The sequence below is a fragment of the Hylobates moloch genome, unplaced genomic scaffold, assembly GCF_009828535.3.
Source record: "Hylobates moloch isolate HMO894 unplaced genomic scaffold, HMol_V3 SCAFFOLD_54, whole genome shotgun sequence".
Taxonomy (NCBI): domain Eukaryota; kingdom Metazoa; phylum Chordata; class Mammalia; order Primates; family Hylobatidae; genus Hylobates; species Hylobates moloch.
The window spans coordinates 159,859-178,511 of NW_026652329.1; the positions used below are offsets into that span (position 1 = coordinate 159,859).

The 18,653-nt window shown below is 38.7% G+C and overlaps 1 protein-coding gene across 1 annotated transcript in view; it reads left to right on the top strand.

Moving 5' to 3' along the window:
- The window catches only part of LOC116463701 (coiled-coil domain-containing protein 30-like), a 159,004-nt gene that overhangs the window by 19,835 nt on the left and 120,516 nt on the right, over positions 1-18,653 (top strand). The window contains exons 4-5 of the mRNA XM_032146915.2: positions 4,120-4,235; positions 5,709-5,807. Coding sequence (XP_032002806.1) covers positions 4,120-4,235; positions 5,709-5,807 — 215 coding nt within the window. The remainder of the gene's footprint in view (positions 1-4,119; positions 4,236-5,708; positions 5,808-18,653) is intronic.

Consider the following 18,653-nt stretch of genomic DNA (forward strand, 5'->3'; position numbering starts at 1 on the left):
AAAAAAAAAAAAAAAAAGAAAGAATAAGACCTAGTATTTGATAGCACAACAGGGTGACTATAGTCAATAATAATTTAATTGTACATTTTTAAATAACTTAAAGAGTATAATTGGATTTTTTGTAACACAAAGGATAAATACTTGAGAAGATGGATAACCCATTTTCCATAACATGATTATTACGCATTGCATGCCTGTATCAAAACATCTCATATAGCCTTTTGGCTCTGTGAGCAGCACCATGGCTGTTGGCAAGAACAAGCACCTTAGGAAAGGTAGCAAAAAGCCAAAAATAAAGTGGTTGATCCATTTTCTAAGAAAGATGGGTGTGATGTAAAAGCACTTGCTATGTTCAGTATAAGAAATATTGGAGAGATGCTAGTCACCAGGACTCAAGGAACCAAAATTGCATCTGATAGCCTCAAGGGTCGTGTGTTTGAAGTGAGTCTTGCTGATCTGCAGAATGATGAAGTTGCATTTAGAAAATTCAAGCTGATTGCTGAAGATGTTCAGGATAAAAACTGACTAACTTCCAGGGCGTGGATTTACCCGTGACAAAATGTGTTCCATGGTCAAAAAATGGCAGACCATGATTGTACCTCACGTTGATGTCAAGACTACCAATGGTTATTTGTTTCATCTACTCCGTGTTGACTTTACTAAAAAACACAACAATCTGATACAGAAGGCCTCTTATGCTCAGCACCAACAGGTCTGCGAAATCCAGAAGAAAATGATGGAAATTATGACCTGAAAGGTGCAAATGACTTGAAAGAAGTGGTCAATAAATTGATTCCAGACAGCATTGGAAAATAGAAAAGCTTTGCCAATCTCTTTATCTTCTCCATGATGTCTTTGTTAGAAAAGTAAAAATGCTGAAGACGCCCAAGTTTGATTTGAGAAAATTCATGAAGGTAATTGTTCTGGAAAAGCCACTGGGGATGAGACAGGTGCTAAAGTCTAATTAGCTGATGGATATGAAGCACTGGTCCAAGAATCTATTTAAAGTTCAAAATTTAAAAAAAGAGAGGCCATCCTGGGCCATAAAGCAAATCTCTGTGAAAAAAATGAAATCATACAAATTATGTTCTCTGATCATAATGGAATTAAACTGAAAATTGGTAACAGAAGTAGGTTAGTTGGAAATATTTGGAAATTAAAAAGATTTTTTTAATTTGAGACGGATTCTCACATTGTCGCACAGGCTGGAGTGTAGTGGCATGATCTCAGCTCACTGCAACCTCCACCTCCCAGGTTCAAGCAATTCTCTGCCTCAGCCTCCCGAGTAGCTGGGATTGCAGGAACCTACCACCATGCCCGGCTAATTTCTGTATTTTTAGTAGAGACGAGGTTTCACCATCTTGGCCAGGCTGGTCTTGAACTCCTGACCTTGTGATCCACCTGCCTCAGCCTCCCAAAGTGCTGGGATTACAGGAGTGAGCCACTGCACCCGGCCTAAAAAGATATTTATAAAAAGACCATGCCTTCAGAGAAAAAAATTAAGAGAGATATTGGAAAATATTTTGAAGAAAATGAAAATGCAACAATATCATCATTTCTGTGACATAGCTAAATCAGTACTTAGAGGGAATTTTATAGTATTTAATGTTTATACTGGAAATCAAGAAAGGACTCAAAATAATCTAAGTCTATACCTCAGAACCCCAGGGTAAGGTGAGCAGAATAAGAACAATAAGAATATAATTAAATATAATGAGAATAAGAAGAATAAGAACAGAATAAGAAGAAAAAATTAAATCCAAGGCATGCAGAAGGAAGGAGATATTAAAATAAGAGTTAAAATCAACAAAAGTGGCTGGGCGCTGTGGCTCATGCTTGTAATCCCAGCACTTCGGGAGGCTGAAGCAGGTGGATCACGAGGTCAAGAGATCAAGACCATCCTGGCCAACATGGTGAAACTCCATCTCTACTAAAAATACAAAAATTAGCTAGGCGTGGTGGTGCACGCCTGTAATCCCAGCTAACTCGGGAGGCTGAGGCAGGAGAATCGCTTGAACCTGGGAGGCAGAGGTTGCAGTGACCCGAGATCGTGCCACTGCACTCCAGCCTGGCGACAGATCAAGACACCGTCTCAAAACAGAAAAAAAATCAACAAAACTAAAAACAGAATCACAATAGAGTAAATCAGTGGAACCAAGAGCTGCTTCTTCAGAAAGAACAACATTGATAAACTTTTAGCTAGATTGGTCATGAAAAAAGAGAGGTCACAAATTACCAATATAAAAAATAACAGAATAGTTCTACAGAATAAAAAGATAATATGGGAATATCATGAATAACTTTATGCCAATAAATTGATGGCCTGGATGACGTGGACACATTCCTTAAAAGACACAAACTACCAAACCTCACCTAAGAAGAAATAGCTCTAAATCTATGTAAAGAGACGGAATTTTTAGTTAAAACCCTTCCCATGGGCCGGACATGGTGGCTCATGCCTGTAATCCTAGCACTTGGGAGGCCAAGGGGGGTGAATCACTTGAGGTCAAGAGTTCAAGACCAGCCTGGTGAGCAAGGTGAAACCCTGTCTCTACTAAAAATACAAAAAAAAAAAAAATTAGCCAGGTGTGGTGGCCTATGCCTATAGTCCCAGCCACTCAGGAGGCTGAGACAGGAGAATCACTTGAACCCAGGAGGCGGAGACTGCAGTGAGATTGCACCACTGCACTCCAGCCTGGGCAACAGAGCCAGATTCTGACTCAAATAAAAGATAAAATAAAATTAAAAAATAACAATCTTCCCATGAGGAAAACTCCAGGCTCAGATGGCTTCATTAGTGAATTCTAATAAGAGGAATTATTTAAGGAATAAATAATACTAAATTTATATAATTTCTTCCAGAAAATTGAAGAAGAGGATACTTCCCACCTTTTTAAGTGGCCAGTTAACAAAGAAGTACAGAGAGTAAGAAATAACTTGTTGGATAGTAAAATTAAATGCAGTATGTTTACCAACAATAGATTGTTAAATAAGTGACTATACGAGGCATACTTTGCAGCTATTTAAGATGACAAGAAGCCAAGTGTGCACTGACATGAATTGATTTCTGTGATATATTATCAAGTGAATATGACAAGTTGTAGAGTAAGATGTGTGGTATAATGTAATTTGGGTTTTTTATTTGTGGAGTGTGTGTGTGTGTGTGCGTGTACCCACAGGACCTCTGTGAGCTGGTATATACTAGTATGGCAGTAATGTTGTGAAGATACTGGAATAATTCTGTGTTGAGTTGTAAGTAGCTGTTGTCCTGAGTCTTCCAAGCATTCCTACCTGCCCTAATTGTCTTAGCTCCTTCCAGCCCCATGTCTTCCCAGCCACTAAAGAGATAATATTTAGCACAGCAAAATGTTCTCTAGAACTCTACTTCAGAGCTACATTCTTATAGATGAGGGTACATCCTTAACCAGTTATTGAATATTTTTAACACAACTTCATCTGTTTGTATATTACTATAAATATATATAAATTTCTGAAAATATTTACTGTGTGTTAAAAATATTATTTTGCGACATGGTACTAGGTGAAGGTGGGATAAAAATATTCACTTTGAACAAAACTATGTAGTTTGATTAAGAAAAAGCCTATGTTCCATTTGTGATCAATAAAATTTGAGGTGTTAACACTTTACAATTTCAAGACTTACAATAAAGCTACAGCATGGAATTGTTCTAAGAACAGATATATAAACTAATGGACTAGGAGGTATGTAAAAGAGACAGGACTGAAAGGCATGTAGGAAGACCATTTTTGTTTTTTGGTCATTTAACTTTTAAAAGGTAGGCTAGGCTAAATTGTTTTAAAATTCTAGGTCCTAGAAGAATCTCTATTGCTGGAAACCCTACACTCAAAAAGTCCAATTCATTGGTCTGGTGTGAGTAATATAAAATTTCTCTGTTGTTTCTTTGGGTTGGTAGAATATTCTAGGACTAGACGTGAGAGCCTAGTGGCTCTCCTGCACAGAGAACCAGCCACATATGCAGAGACATGGTAGGACTGACAAGAAGGGCAGGCAATAGCACTTCCTTCGTTTTTAGAGTTAGTACCCCTGAAACTAAAACTTTGATCCAGTTGAGTAAACTGTGTTCTTCTCTGTTTTAGATGCAGCTGACCTACAGAAAGCGAAGGAACATAATCAGAGATTGGATGAGGAAATTCTGGCTTTAAGAAATAGGGTTCGATCCCTTGACTCAGAAAAAAAGATGCTTGGTGAAATGGTAAGTTTAATTTACTTCTTACAACTTATTTAAATGTGTCTACCGTAACAATCAACAGCATAAGCAACACAGATATACAACATGTAAGTTGGTCTTTAGCAGGGACCAATACTGGTGGCTGTAACATCTCAGGGGGATGCCATGCTTTGACCTAGATGCGTTCTATCAGTACTTATATTTTACACATTTTAACTACCTATGCTAAACTGCAACACTGTTGCTATCATGTAAATCTAGGATCTTTTAAATAAGGAATTAGATAATAGTTTATAGTTAACACATTCACCACATAGAAAATATTACTCTATTATATTGGATAAGTTTAAGATTATTAATACTAAATCTTTAATTGTTTATATTTTTAACCATTTCTTCTTAGCAATTTACTGATTTTTAAAAATATGTACTTCCAAATTTTAAATACATCTCTTCAATTTTAGTTATACTCATTAAATAATCATATATCTAATATCTAAGAAAATAGCTGGCATAATACTAGGTGCTTTAGAAATTTTTTTGCAAGAGTGACTAAAGAGCCATCAGATGGCTACTATCAAAACAACAGAGAATAACAAATGTTGATGTGGAAAAATTGGAACCCTTGTGCATTGCTGGTGAGAATCTAAAGTAGTATAGCCACCATGGAAAACAGTTACTCTAAAAGTTAAATATAGAATCACCATGGGGTCTGACAATTCCACTTCTGGATATATGCCCCAGAGAATTGAAAACAGAGACTCAAACATATATCTGTACATCCATATTCATAGTAGCATTATTCACAATAGCCAAAAGGTGGAAGCAGCTCAGATGCTCATTGATAGAGGAACAGATAAGCAAAATGTGGTGTAGCCATACACTTATATGACACGCTTAGAGTAGTGAAAGTCATAGAGACAGAAAGTATTAATAGAATGGTGGTTGCCAGTGGCTGGGAAGAAGGAGTAATGGGAGTTATTGTTTAATGGGTATAGAGTTTCAGTGCAAGATGAAGAGTTCTGGAGATAGATGGTGGTGATGGTTGCACAACAGTGTGCTTGACAATAATAATATGCTTAATGATGCTTAATGCCACTGAACTGTACACTTAAAAATGGCTAACATGGTAAATTTTGTGTTATATGTATTTTAACACAATAAAAATGCAATCATAAAAAGAATGAATAAACAAGTGAAGATTGGTAAGTTGTCTAAGTCTTTGTAAATTTATGTATCTAATACATTTATATATTTAATACATGTGTGTATGCATGAAAAAGTTCAGGTAGGGTACATTCCAAGCAGTGTTACTTCTGGAAAAGGAGGACCAGTTGTGATATGAAGGAAAATACCATTTTTTATTCTGTATACCTATGTGTTGAAGTTTTACAAGAAGAGTGTATTTATATATTACTTGTATAATTAAAAAACAAAGCAGTAATTTATCCAAACAAAAATTGAGAAGTCTACAAGATGTTTACTTTTGTATTTAAGGTCGAAAGACTTAAAGGAGAGGTGTGTGAATCTCAAGAGAATAAGCAACTTGGAAACCACTCCCCTGGAAAAACTGTGGGTGGTGAACAGAGAGAACAGGTATTGTATTTTAAAGTTCTGTTCTTTCTGATTTCTAATTTTTGAGTTACATTTTTACAGAGTATACTAGAGTAATTGGTGCTAATCACTTGCTACTCTTCTTATTTGGCTGTCTTTTTCTATTGCTCAGCTAATTAGAGTGGAAGAGTAAAGAGGGCTACAGAGGATGTGTTCTGTTCATTTCTTCCTCATAGAGAACAATTAATTTGGAGAATATAGTAGATTGTTTCTCTGAAGAGAAAAGAATCTTATGAAGATACAACCAATTTGAGCAAATCATGGAGAACTAATAAAGTGTAGGCTCCAGTGTGTACAGTGTCTACTATATTCAGCATTATCAGCCTCTAAAGTGGTGAGCAAAGCAATCAAACCCAAGACAGACTGATGCAAGTGCCAGGGTATATCTAGTAAATAGTGGTTTTAATTTGCCTTTTGAGGGTGTCTAATGACCATGAATATGTTTTGGCCATTTATATATGTTCTTTTGTGAAGCATCTGTTCAAATCTTTTGTACATTTTTAATGGAGTGGTCTGTATTCTTAAAAAATTTATTTTATTTTTATTATTATATATTTTTTAGAGATAGGTTCTCACTCTGTTGCCCAGGCTGGAGTACAGGGGTGCAGTCTTGGCTCACTGCAGCCTCAATCTTCCAGGCCCAAGCCATCCTCCTGCTCCAGCGTCTCAAGTAGCTGGGACTGTAGGCATGCAGCACCACACCCAGCTAATTTTAAAAAATCTTTTTTATAGAGATGAGGTCTCACTATGTTGTCCAGGCCAGACTCAAACTCCTGGCCTCAGGTAATCTTCTTGCCTCCCAAAGTGCTGGGATTCCAGGCATGTGCCACTGTTTCTGTTTCTGGCTTGTATTCTTTTTTTTTTTTTTTTTTTTAGATGGAGTCTCGCTCTGTCACCCAGGCTGGAGTGCAGTGGCGTGATGTCGGCTCACTGTAAGCTCCGCCTCCTGGGTTCACACCATTCTCCTGCCTCAGCCTCCCCAGTAGCTGGGACTACAGGCACCCACCACCATGCCTGGCTAATTTTTTGTATTTTTAGTAGAGAAAGGGTTTCACTGTGTCTCAATCTCTTGACCTCATGATCTGCCCGCCCCAGCCTCCCAAAGTGCTGGGATTACAGGTGTGAGCCACTGTGCCCAGCCTCTGGCTTGTATTCTTTCTTTATATTGAGTTGTAGAAGTAGTTTTATTTTGTTTTTTACATATTAGAGATGATGTCTTACCATGTTGCCCAAGCTCTCAAACACCTGGCCTGAAGTGGTTCTCCATCTTTGGCTTCTTAAAGTTCTGGGATTACATGCATAAGCCACCACACCTGGCCAAGAGTTCTTTATATATTTTCAATACCAGTCCTTTGTTTTAGATATATGTATTATATATATATATTTTAATTTTATTATTATTATAATTAAGTTTTAGGGTACATGTGCACAACGTGCAGGTTTGTTACATATGTATACCTGTGCCATGTTGGTGTGCTGCACCCATTAACTCGTCATTTAGCATTAGGTGTATCTCCTAATGCTATCCCTCCCCCCTCCCCCCACCCCACAACAGTCCCCTGTGTGTGACATTCCCCTTCCTGTGTCCATGTGTTCTCATTGTTCAATTCCCACCTATGAGTGAGAACATGCGGTGTTTGGTTTTTTGTCCTTGCGATAGTTTGCTGAGAATGATGGTTTCCAGTTTCATCCATGTCCCTATAAAGGACATGAACTCATCATTTTTTATGGCTGCATAGTATTCCATGGTGTATATGTGCTACATTTTTTTAATCTAGTCTATCGTTGTTGGACACTTAGGTTGGTTCCAAGTCTTTGATATTGCAAATAGTGCCGCAGTAAACATACATGTGCATGTGTCTTTATGGCAGCATGTTTTATAATCCTTTGGGTCTATACCCAGTAATGGGATGGCTGGGTCAAATGGTATTTCTAGTTCTAGATCCCTGAGGAATCGCCACACTGACTTCCACAATGGTTGAACTAGTTTACAGTCCCACCAACAGTGTAAAAGTGTTCCTGTTTCTCCACATCCTCTCCAGCACCTGTTGTTTCCTGACTTTTTAATGATCGCCATTCTAACTGGTGTGAGATGGTATCTCATTGTGGTTTTGATTTGCATTTCTCTGATGGCCAGTGATGATGAGCATTTCTTCATGTGTTTTTTGGCCATATAAATGTCTTCTTTTGAGTAGTGTCTGTTCATATCCTTCGCCCACTTTTTGATGGGGTTGTTTGATTTTTTCTTGTAAATTTGTTGGAGTTCATTGTAGATTCTGGATATTAGCCTTTTGTCAGATGAGTAGGTTGCAAAAATTTTCTCCTATTCTGTATGTTGCCTGTTCATTCTGATGGTAGTTTCTTTTGCTGTGCAGAAGCTCTTTAGTTTAATTAGATCCCATTTGTCAATTTTGGCTTTTGTTGCCATTGCTTTTGGTGTTTTAGACATGAAGTTCTTGCCCATGCCTATGTCCTCAATAGTATTGCCTAGGTTTTCTTCTAGGGTTTTTATGGTTCTAGGTCTAACATTTAAGTCTTTAATCAATCTTGAATTAATTTTTGTATAAGGTGTAAGGAAGGGATGCAGTTTCAGCTTTCTACATATGGCTAGCCAGTTTTCCCAGCACCATTTACTAAATAGGGAATCCTTTCCCCATTGCTTGTTTTTGTCAGGTTTGTCAAAGATCAGATAGTTGTAGATATGCGGCATTATTTCTGAGGGCTCTGTTCTGTTCCATTGGTCTATATCTCTGTTGTGGTACCAGTACCATGCTGTTTTGGTTACTGTAGCCTTGTAGTATAGTTTGAAGTCAGGTAGCGTGATTCCTCCAGCTTTGTTCTTTTGGCTTAGGATTGACTTGGCGATGCAGGCTCTTTTTTGGTTCCATATGAACTTTAAAGTAGTTTTTTCCAATTCTGTGAAGAAAGTCATTGGTAGCTTGATGGGGATGGCATTGAATCTATAAATTACCTTGGGCAGTATGGCCATTTTCATGATATTGATTCTTCCTACCCATGAGCATGGAATGTTCTTCGATTTGTTTGTATCCTCTTTTATTTCATTGAGCAGTGGTTTGTAGTTCTCCTTTAAGAGGTCCTTCACATCCCTTGGATGTATTATAAATAAATCTTTTCTTATTCTATGACATGTCTTTCATTTCCTCAATGTTTTATAAAGAGTAGAAGTTTTAAAATTTTGATGGAGGTGAATTCATCAATGTTTTCTTTTATAATTTTGTGATAGGACACAAAAAGCCTATTTAAGAAATCTTTGTCTACTCTAAGGTCACAAAATATGTTTCTTATACTTTCTTCCAAATTTTTTATAGTTTTAGTTGCTACGTTTAAGTTTATGGTCTACTGCAGGTAATTTTTATATATACTGTGAGGTAAAATTGAGAGGTTCATTCATTTTCAGTGTATATCCAGTTATTCCAGAAAGATTTGGTAAAAAGAGTTATTTCTTTAAGGATTAAAGTTGGCACCTTTATTAAAAACATTTATAAAGATCTGCCTTTGGACTCTGTATTCTATTCTGTTAACCCATGTGTTTATTCTTAGAACAATTCCATGCTGTAACTTCAATGTAATTCTTGAAATTATAAGGTGTAACACCTTCTTCTCTGAACTCATCAAAGTCATTCTCCGTCCAGCTTTGTTCCATTGCTGGCAAGGAGCCGTATTCCTTTGGAGGAGAAGAGGTGCTCTGATTTTTAGAATTTTCAACTTTTCTGCTCTGGTTTCTCCCCATCTTTGTGGTTTTATCTACCTTTGGTCTTTGATGATGGTGATGTACAGATGGGGTTTTGGTGTGGATGTCCTTTCTGTTTGTTAGTTTTCCTTCTAACAGTCAGGACCCTCAGCTGCAGGTCTGTTGGAGTTTGCTGGAGGTCCACTCCAGACCGTGTTTGCCTGGGTATCACCAGCAGAGGCTGCAGAACAGCAAATATTGCAGAACAGCAAATGTTGCTGCCTAATCCTTCCTCTGGAAGCTTCATCTCACAGGGTCACCCAGCCGTATGAGGTGTCAGTCTGCCCCTACTGGGAGGTGCCACCCAGTTAGGCTACTCGGGTGTCAGGGACCCACTTGAGGAGGCAGTCTGTCCATTCTCAGATCTCAAACTCCGTGCTGGGAGAACCACTGCTGTCTTCAAAGCTGTCAGATGGGGACGTTTAAGTCTGCAGAAGTTTCTGCTGCCTGTTGTTCAGCTGTGCCCTGCCCCCAGAGGTGGAGTCTACAGAGGCAGGCAGGCCTCCTTGAGCTGTCGTGGGCTCCACCCAGTTCGAGCTTCCTGGCCTCTTTGTTTACCTACTCAAGCCTCAGCAATGGCGGACACCCCTCCCTCAGCCTTGCTGCCAACTTGCAGTTTGATCTCAGACTGTTGTGCTAGTAATGAGCGAGGCTCCATGGGGGTGGGACCCTCCAAACCAGGCACGGGATATAATCTCCTGGTGTGCCATTTGCTAACACCACTGGAAAAGCGCAGTATTAGGGTGGGAGTGTCCCGATTTTCCAGGTACCATCTGTCGTGGCTTCCCTTGGCTAGGAAAGGGAATTTCCTGACTGCTTGCACTTCCCAGGTGAGGCGATGCCCTGCCCTGCTTCAGCTCATGGTCCATGGGCTGCACCCACTGTCCAACAAGCCCCCGTGAGATGAACCCGGTACCTCAGTTGGAAATGCAGAAATCACCCATCTTCTGTGTCGCTCACAATGGGAGCTGTAGACTGGAGCTGTTCCTATTTGGCCATCTTGGAACCTCCCTCGTAAATTCTTGTCAGGAAATTTTTATCCCCCAAGAAGGAAACTCTATATATAATTAGTATTCATTTCTTATTTTTCTACCTGCCCCCTTCCCCCAGCCTCTGGCCACCACTAAAATACTTTCTGCCTTTGAATTTGGCTATCTTGTACATTTTACAAAAGTGGAACCATACAATATGTGGACATTTGTGTCTGCCTTCTTTCACTTAGCATAATGTTTTCAAAGTTCATATTGTAGTATGAATTAGTACTTTATCCCTTTCTGTGGCTGAATATTTTATTGTGTGGATTATCTTTTTGAGACAGGGTCTCACTCTGTCACCCAGGCTGGAGTGCATGATCACTGCAGCCTTGACATCCTAGGCTCAAGCAATTTACCCACCTCAGCCTCCTGAGTAGCTGGGACTATAAATGCACACCACCACACTCAACTAATTTTTGTGATTTGTAGTAAAGATAAGGTCTGGCTATGTTGCACAGGCTAGTTTCAAACTCCTGAGCTCAAGCAGTCCTTCCATTTGGCCTCCCAAAATGCTGGGATTATAGACATGAGCCACTACACCCCACCCTTAGTGAAGCGGCATTGTTGAGGGGGTAAATACCCAGGGTTCCTCGTCTCACACTAAGAAGATTAAAGACATAGACACACGTGGGTGGGCTAAGGAGTGGTTTAATAGGCAGAAGAAAAGAGAGAGGAGAGCAGCTTTCTCTCTTATGAGAGAGAGAGGGGCATCCAAAAGGTAAAAGCTGGCCTGCAGTGGACCACAGCAGATTTTATAGGCAAGCCTGAGGAGGCAGTGTCTGATTTATGTAGGGCCTACAGATTGATTCAACTAGGTGTGACATTTACATAGCATGTGGGGAAGGCTTGTCACCCCACCCTAATCTTAATATGCAAATGGGCTTTCTACTTGACCAGCACCATCTTGTCTGCTCCATACTGTACACGTGGCTGGCAAAGAGAAGGGAAGATGGAGCCGCCATTTTGATCATGCCTAGTCCCAGGTACCCTTTTCCTATTGGCACAACTGCTGGCATTCACCTTTGTAAGCTTCCAGCTTACTTGTCTATGTCTGCAGCTCAATTTTACAGGCTGCTCTTTGTTAGAGAAGAAAATGATTTGGGGGCTGTTTTTCATTAAAATTAAAACCTTAATGAGGACTCCTTACCCTCACTATCTGCCTAAATAATTTCTTTTTAACTCCTATCTTATTCCCCACTCAGGAGTGGTAACCCTAACTGCCGAGACCAGCTCGATCAGGGAGACCCTGACCCAGTGGCGCTAGAGGAATTAAAGACACACACACAGAAATATAGAGGTGTGAAGTAGGAAATCAGGGCTCTCACAGCCTTCAGAGCTGAGTGCCCCAAACAGAGATTTACCCACATATTTTTTAACAGCAAGCCAGTCATTAGCATTGTTTCTATAGATATTAAATTGACTAAAAGTATCCCTTATGAGAAACGAAGGGATGGGCCAAATTAAAGGAATAGGTTGGGCTAGTTAACTGCAGCAGGAGCATGTCTGTAAGGCACAGATCGCTCATGCTATTGTTTGTGGCTTAAGAATGCCTTTAAGCAGTTTTCCGCCCTGGGTGGGCCAAGTGTTCCTTGCCCTCATTCCGGTAAGCCACCACCTTCCAGCATGGGTGTTATGGCCATCAAGAACATGTCACAGTGCTGCAGAGATTTTGTTTATGGCCAGTTGGGGGGCCAGTTTATGGCCAGATTTCGGGGGGCTTGTTCCCAGCACCTGTTATTAAGGGGTATTAGATGATGACTCTTTCTGACTACTTCCTGCTGAAAAGGGGTGCCCTGTGGAGAACACCAGCTAGGACTTCTCCTGGGGTCCTCAGAAGAAAGGCATGTCCATGCATAGTTCTGTCCACAGCACCATTTGGAGTTTGATTGCTGTCCACCATTCTGATGGGTTGTAATACTCATTTGCCTCCACCGGATGCTGCTGAAATGTTAATAGTGTTAATATAAAAGTAACATTAACAAATGTTAATAATGTTAATATAAAAGGATAAGTGGCATTGGATTTGGGTGGCTAGAGTAAATTTAGTATTAACCTTGGCTAAATCTTTCCTGCAATTATTAATTCTTTCACAACTTCTACAGACCATTTATGACATGCTTAAAATTTCTGACTTTTCCTAAACATCTTTCTTTTTAAACAAGCAGTTATTCTCTTTAGGATAAGAATTTACCATACAAGATCCTTTCTTATATAAAATCTATTTTCTTTATAACCTTCTTTGCATAGCTAGGGTGTGACATATTACCAAACCCAATAAAAAGTCCTGGTGGACTCAGTGATAGTAAAACCTTCATGTTTACCTCTTGTCAATAGCTATTATTCATGCTATAAGGATAATAATTAAGCAAAATACTACAGCAGTGGAAACTCTCTGTCCAATATTTCAGTTAGAAGGTGCTACCATGAAAAAGAAAAAAGAAGGTGCTACCATGTATAACTCTACCGCAAATAGTAGAGTGAGTGTAGTGATTCCCACAAGGGTGTTGTAGTAGATCATTTCCATCTAAAATTTTAGTTGCCAAGATACAGAATTTCCCTTTTGGAAGGTCTATGAAGTTCCTTGGTTTTATTTTCCCAAAGAAATCTCTGGGTTATGAGCAACCTACTCACTTTTATTACCTGGCAGGATTTGCAGGATAATTGGCCAGAACTAGCATATTGACCCAGATTTTTACATTACCCATACATTTTTGTTTTTCCCAAGTTGCAGGAAATCATTACTTGATTCACAAGAATAAGTAGGGCTAGTCTAAAATGTAGGAAAAAAAAAACATAAAAATAACCAATGAAACTAGAATTTAATGAAAAATGTATACGTTTTGGAGCATAATTTTTTTCTCTCCAGTCCTCATTTTCAGTAAAAACAAATTATGATAGGACCATGTTGTTTGTAGAATAAAGTTTAGTCATATGCTTGGCCTGACTATTTGCATAAAGTGCAACAAGAATAATTATTTCTACATAGGCCTTTTGGATTGGATTTGATGAAACTCTGTTCCAGAAAGAATCTCAGGTAAGACCTTTTAAAGCCAAGTCCAGCCATGGGTTTATATCCTTAAATACCTGTGAATTGGGTGATCCTTTCCTCTTAAGGTCCTAAGATAAGTTTGGAGCACCTGGACCTGTTAGAAAGTGACGTTTTTTACTGACCATAGGTCAGGAATCTACCTGGGGGACTGTGTAGGCAAGAGTATGAGGCCAGTCTTCCCCAAAGGGCTTTTATTGGCTCTTCAAGTCAAGCTCGATTCCTTAAAAAGAAATACAGCCTTCCAGTCAAAGTCTTGGTAAAGACAACCAGTTTCTCCAATTGTATTCTGTTGAAAAAGAAAATGGATTCTTATTGCACTGATGCAAATAACTATATTGCCGTAAGTTAAGAATACTCACAAATAGTTTCCAAATTTTAGAGGAACCAGGCAATGAAAAAGAAGTATGCCTTAAATTTTGTTCACAAGAGTATACCTTACTTAATTATTAAAAGCTATAGGTAGCTTAAAATAAAAGTTTCCTTGACATTGAAGGACAAAATAAGGATAAGCAGTGTTTCAAGCAAAAAGTTAAGAAAGATTATGTCAGACTTCTTTTAGTGTAGTTCATTCAGTTAACTCCTGTTTGATATTCATGAACATTTCAGCTCCTCATGAATCCTGTATGTATTTTCTCTATTCCAATGTTAGAAACCTGCATTTGAGAACACCTGTAAAAGTCCTATAGCTTGATTATAAACTACCTTTTGAAAAGGAACAAAGCAAGACAACAATTGCCAGCAGATGACAAAATTTCCAGCATAGTTACTGTTAAAAACATGACTGACAAAGAGATTTGGTTATCTTTGTGGTTTACAATAATTCTATCGTAATTATGGTTAATCGCATATACATAGACATTAGAATTTTAGAAATCCCATACAATTTTAGAACATGTATTAGTATTATTCAACAAAATATAACCTAAAGAAGATTGGACATCATTTTAGCAATTCCGTGTAATTAAATATGTCAAATAATCCTGTTTGCCTCTTCCCTGGATGGTTCAGAGGCCCTCTGAACCATCCAGAAAGCCAGGCATCAGAAGAGATAATTTTGAAACTTGAAGTTTGATTTTGGAAGCCTGATAAATATGTTAGAGTTTAAAACACTTGATATTATGAAATAGAAGTCTAGATTACCATAAATTATTTATTTTGCCAAAATGATAACTCAAAAAGCAAAAATCTTTCATTAACCTTTACTATTACGTGAAAATCCTGTTCAAAGCCAAAATTTATCCTTGCATTAGTTTAATGTTAACCCCATTTTTTTTTTGAGATGGAATTTTGTTCTTGTTGCCCAGGCTGGAGTGCAATGGTGCAATCTCAGCTCACTGCAACCTCTGCCTCTCAGATTCAAGTGATTCTCCTGCCTCAGCCTCCCAAGTAGTTGGGATGACTGGCATGTGCCACCACACCTGGGTAATTTTTGTATTTTTAGTAGAGACGGGGTTTCACCATGTTGTTCAGGCTGGTCTCAAACTCCTGACCTCAGGTGATCCATCCACCTTCGCCACCCGAAGTTCTGGGATTACAGATGTGAGCCACCACGCCCAGCCTCAATTTTTTAATGAAAGCTCATAGACAATACCATGTAATCTTAACCAATTTGACCATGAGGTGAAATCTTTACAAACCTTTTGTAACCCTTTTGCTGAACGGCGCATTAGCGTCTTAAGACAACTTTGCTGTGCTTTTATTTCAATGCTCAATTTATGAAAAAACCATATAATACCCTTCTGAATTTAGTTAAGGTTTACACATGGGATTTTTGCCAGATTAATTTTTATAATCTTTCCATAACTTGCTTAAACCTTCAGCTTTATCTTATTTAAGACAATTCTTTATGACTAGGTAAAATTCACATTTCTATGCCTTCTTATAATCTCTTACTAAAAAACACATTTTACTGTTTTTACACACCTCGCATGTAAATCTATTTTTAGTAGTCAAAATTACATATTATGATAGTAACTCATAGCAATTTTTAACTTTAATGTGAAACCTGTAAGTTGTTTTGATTATGTACTAGGCACAGAGAAAGTCACTTACTTTTTCCGGCAGAGTCGGGGGGAGGTGGTTAATTTTGTATGTCCCCAGCCCTTACCAAATTGTGAAGCAGTTGGTTTACAACCTTGAAACCTTTAGCAAACCTAGTATTTGACTTATATGATTTAGATCACCTGTTTATATTGGTAGCACTTGTATTTTACCAATAATCTTTAAGACTTTTTTATTTCTTAAAAATTAAAGTCATGTTAAATAAGAGGCATTACAGCTTTTATCTTTCCTTAAAAATATTTAAGCATTTATTTTTCTCTAAGCCAATTAATTAGAGCTCTTTTTATAGATATTACACAAAACACATATATAGCTACCCAGATAGAAGATTTAGCACTTGTAGAATTTTTCATTTGCTGGTTTCTTAATTGGATTACTGGCTTCAGGGTGGAGACCTTGGAGGAACAGGACTAGGAAAGCATGCATTTTTAGGGCTTCATAAGCTGGCACAGCTGAAGGCAAAGACAGATCCTCAAAATTAAGGGTGCCATTTTATAGTGTATCCTGGATTTCCAAAAGGAGGGAAATACTATGGGTAGAAGACAGTGTAGTGCTTCTACCATGCATTTCATTGCAAGGCAACCCAAAGGCAATCAGCCCATTTTGTAATCAGCCCATTCCCCATAGGAGTCTTATCCCTTAATTTGGGGTGGGGATGTTTCCAGATCTTCCAGGTGGCCAAGAGCATGCTTCTCTGATCCAGATGTGCAAAGAATTAAGTATCCTTCCATAACTACTATTAGCCGTCCCTTAAGGTATATTTTTTACCTAGTTATTACACAAAGCCCTCTCATAACACAAAGTAATTTGATACCCCCAAAACTTAAAACTATCAGATAACACAATACGAAACAGAACAGCACCTTCGATTTTGAGAGAGATCTAGCTGCTTTTAAATCCTGGGGTTTCATGAGGAAAACAGAGGGTGTGTGTGTGTGTGTGTGTGTGTGTGTGTGTGTGTGTGTGTTTTCCCAAAACGGTCTGTGGTGCCTCCTCTGTTTTTCCCAAGGAGTCCCAGACTACCAGAAGTTATCTTAGGGCCTCTTAAGAGTGACAAGACAAAAAAATGGAGAAAAATAGTTCAGTCAACTGAGAAGAAAAAAGCCCTTTTTCAAAAAACAGGATCCAAGAAGAGAAAAGCATAAAGGGTTTTAAAATACACGCTTGCTTGGATATCCACTTTTAATTAAACTGAGCACTCTTTAAGAAAATCCTTTTAAGTCCCTTGTTACTTGACTTTAGCCACACCAAGCAGTTAAGTTTTTCAGCTTTTGAACTTTACAAAAAGTAACCTCACAGGTGAAACAACCAGCCTAAATTAGGTTATGACTTAGCTGCGAGTGTACAAGGTATTTTCAAAGGGGTGGTAAACAGCTTTTGAAACCTTCATTGCAAAACTGTGACTGAGACAGTGCAAGAGTTTTGACCCAACCAACTCCATCTTGCTTCCAGCCCCAAAGCTGCCCTTCCCCATCCCTAGACATAGACTGAACCAACTCTGGAAGGAGTATGGTTTACAGTTCATAGCCTAAAACAAAGATGATAACCATCCCTCTTTCCTGGGGAGCAGACCAAGAAACTAGTCACAAGATTAGAAACCATTGCTTAGGAGCCATGCAGCTGGCGGCTACAAGATTTTGACTCTCCCTAAACTGCTCTCAAGGTCAGTGCTTAAGATATTTTGCAAACCCTGCCCTTGATGGGTCAACTAGCACCACCCAGATCGATAAACTGGCTTATCTGAGTTTGTGACCCCCACCCAGGAACTGACTTAGCACAGAAGAAAGACCCCATTTTACAATGGTGGGGACTAAAACAAAGTATTGCCATGTGGTTACAGGTCATGTTCGCAAGGACATAAAACAAGATAGAGGCCTGTAGAGAAGTTTGTTACTGAAGATTTTGTTGGGCTGGCTTGATCAACAGGCTTATGAGGTCCTGAGCCTGTATCCTAACCTAAGGTAAGCTTTCTTTTAACAGAATCATGCAGAAAGACACACAATGCACCCTAGACTGGATGCATAGAATATACATCCTATGATTGTGACCAGTGGTTACAGAAAACCTTGCCAGGAGCAGTCAATCAGTAAGGAGCCCATTTACTAATGTATTTAGGATAAACTGGTGTGTTGAAGTTATAAGGATGATTTAAAGGTGTTGCCTTACTAACGAATGAATGTAAAAATTTGGAACAATCCAATAATAATATAAACTGCCACTTACAGAGCATTTGCTATAAGTGAGGAGCCCGTATATGTCCAGGCACCATTATCCGTATTTTTAATATGAGGAACTAAGGCTAAGAAAAGTGAGGTAACTAGCTCAGGATGCCATTGTTGGAAACCAGTAGAACAGGACTGGGAGGGCTGTTCCTACATACCACTCTGCATTTCCCAAGTTACAAAGTATAGATGTGCCAATTTCAGCTGCTTCCTGACTGGCCAAACCAAAGGTGCAATTAGTTCATTTGACAGATTGGCTTTTACAATGGAGAGGGGTCGGCCGGGCACAGTGGCTCACACCTGTAATCCCAAGCACTTTGGGAGGCCGAGGTGAGTGGATTGCTTGAGCCCAGGAGTTTCAGCAGAACAGGCTGGGCAACATGGCGAAATCCCATCACTACTATGTGTGTGTGTATATATATATATATATATATATATAATTTTTAAAAAATTTAAAAAATAAAAAATGGAGAGGGGTCTGCTGCTGGGTAATAGTGTGATCATCAAAGAAATTGGCTCAGTTTTTGTTGTGTTCCTAAGTTGTATTTTGATCTTAATTTTATCTCCTAATAGGTTTTTGTACATAAGAGAAAATTCACTTTGGCAAGGCTGAATAGAGTAGATATTAAAAGTAAGGGATTTAAGTTAGACTTGACTTAGAATCCCAGTACTGACTGTGTGAACTTGGACAAATTATGTAACATGTCTGAG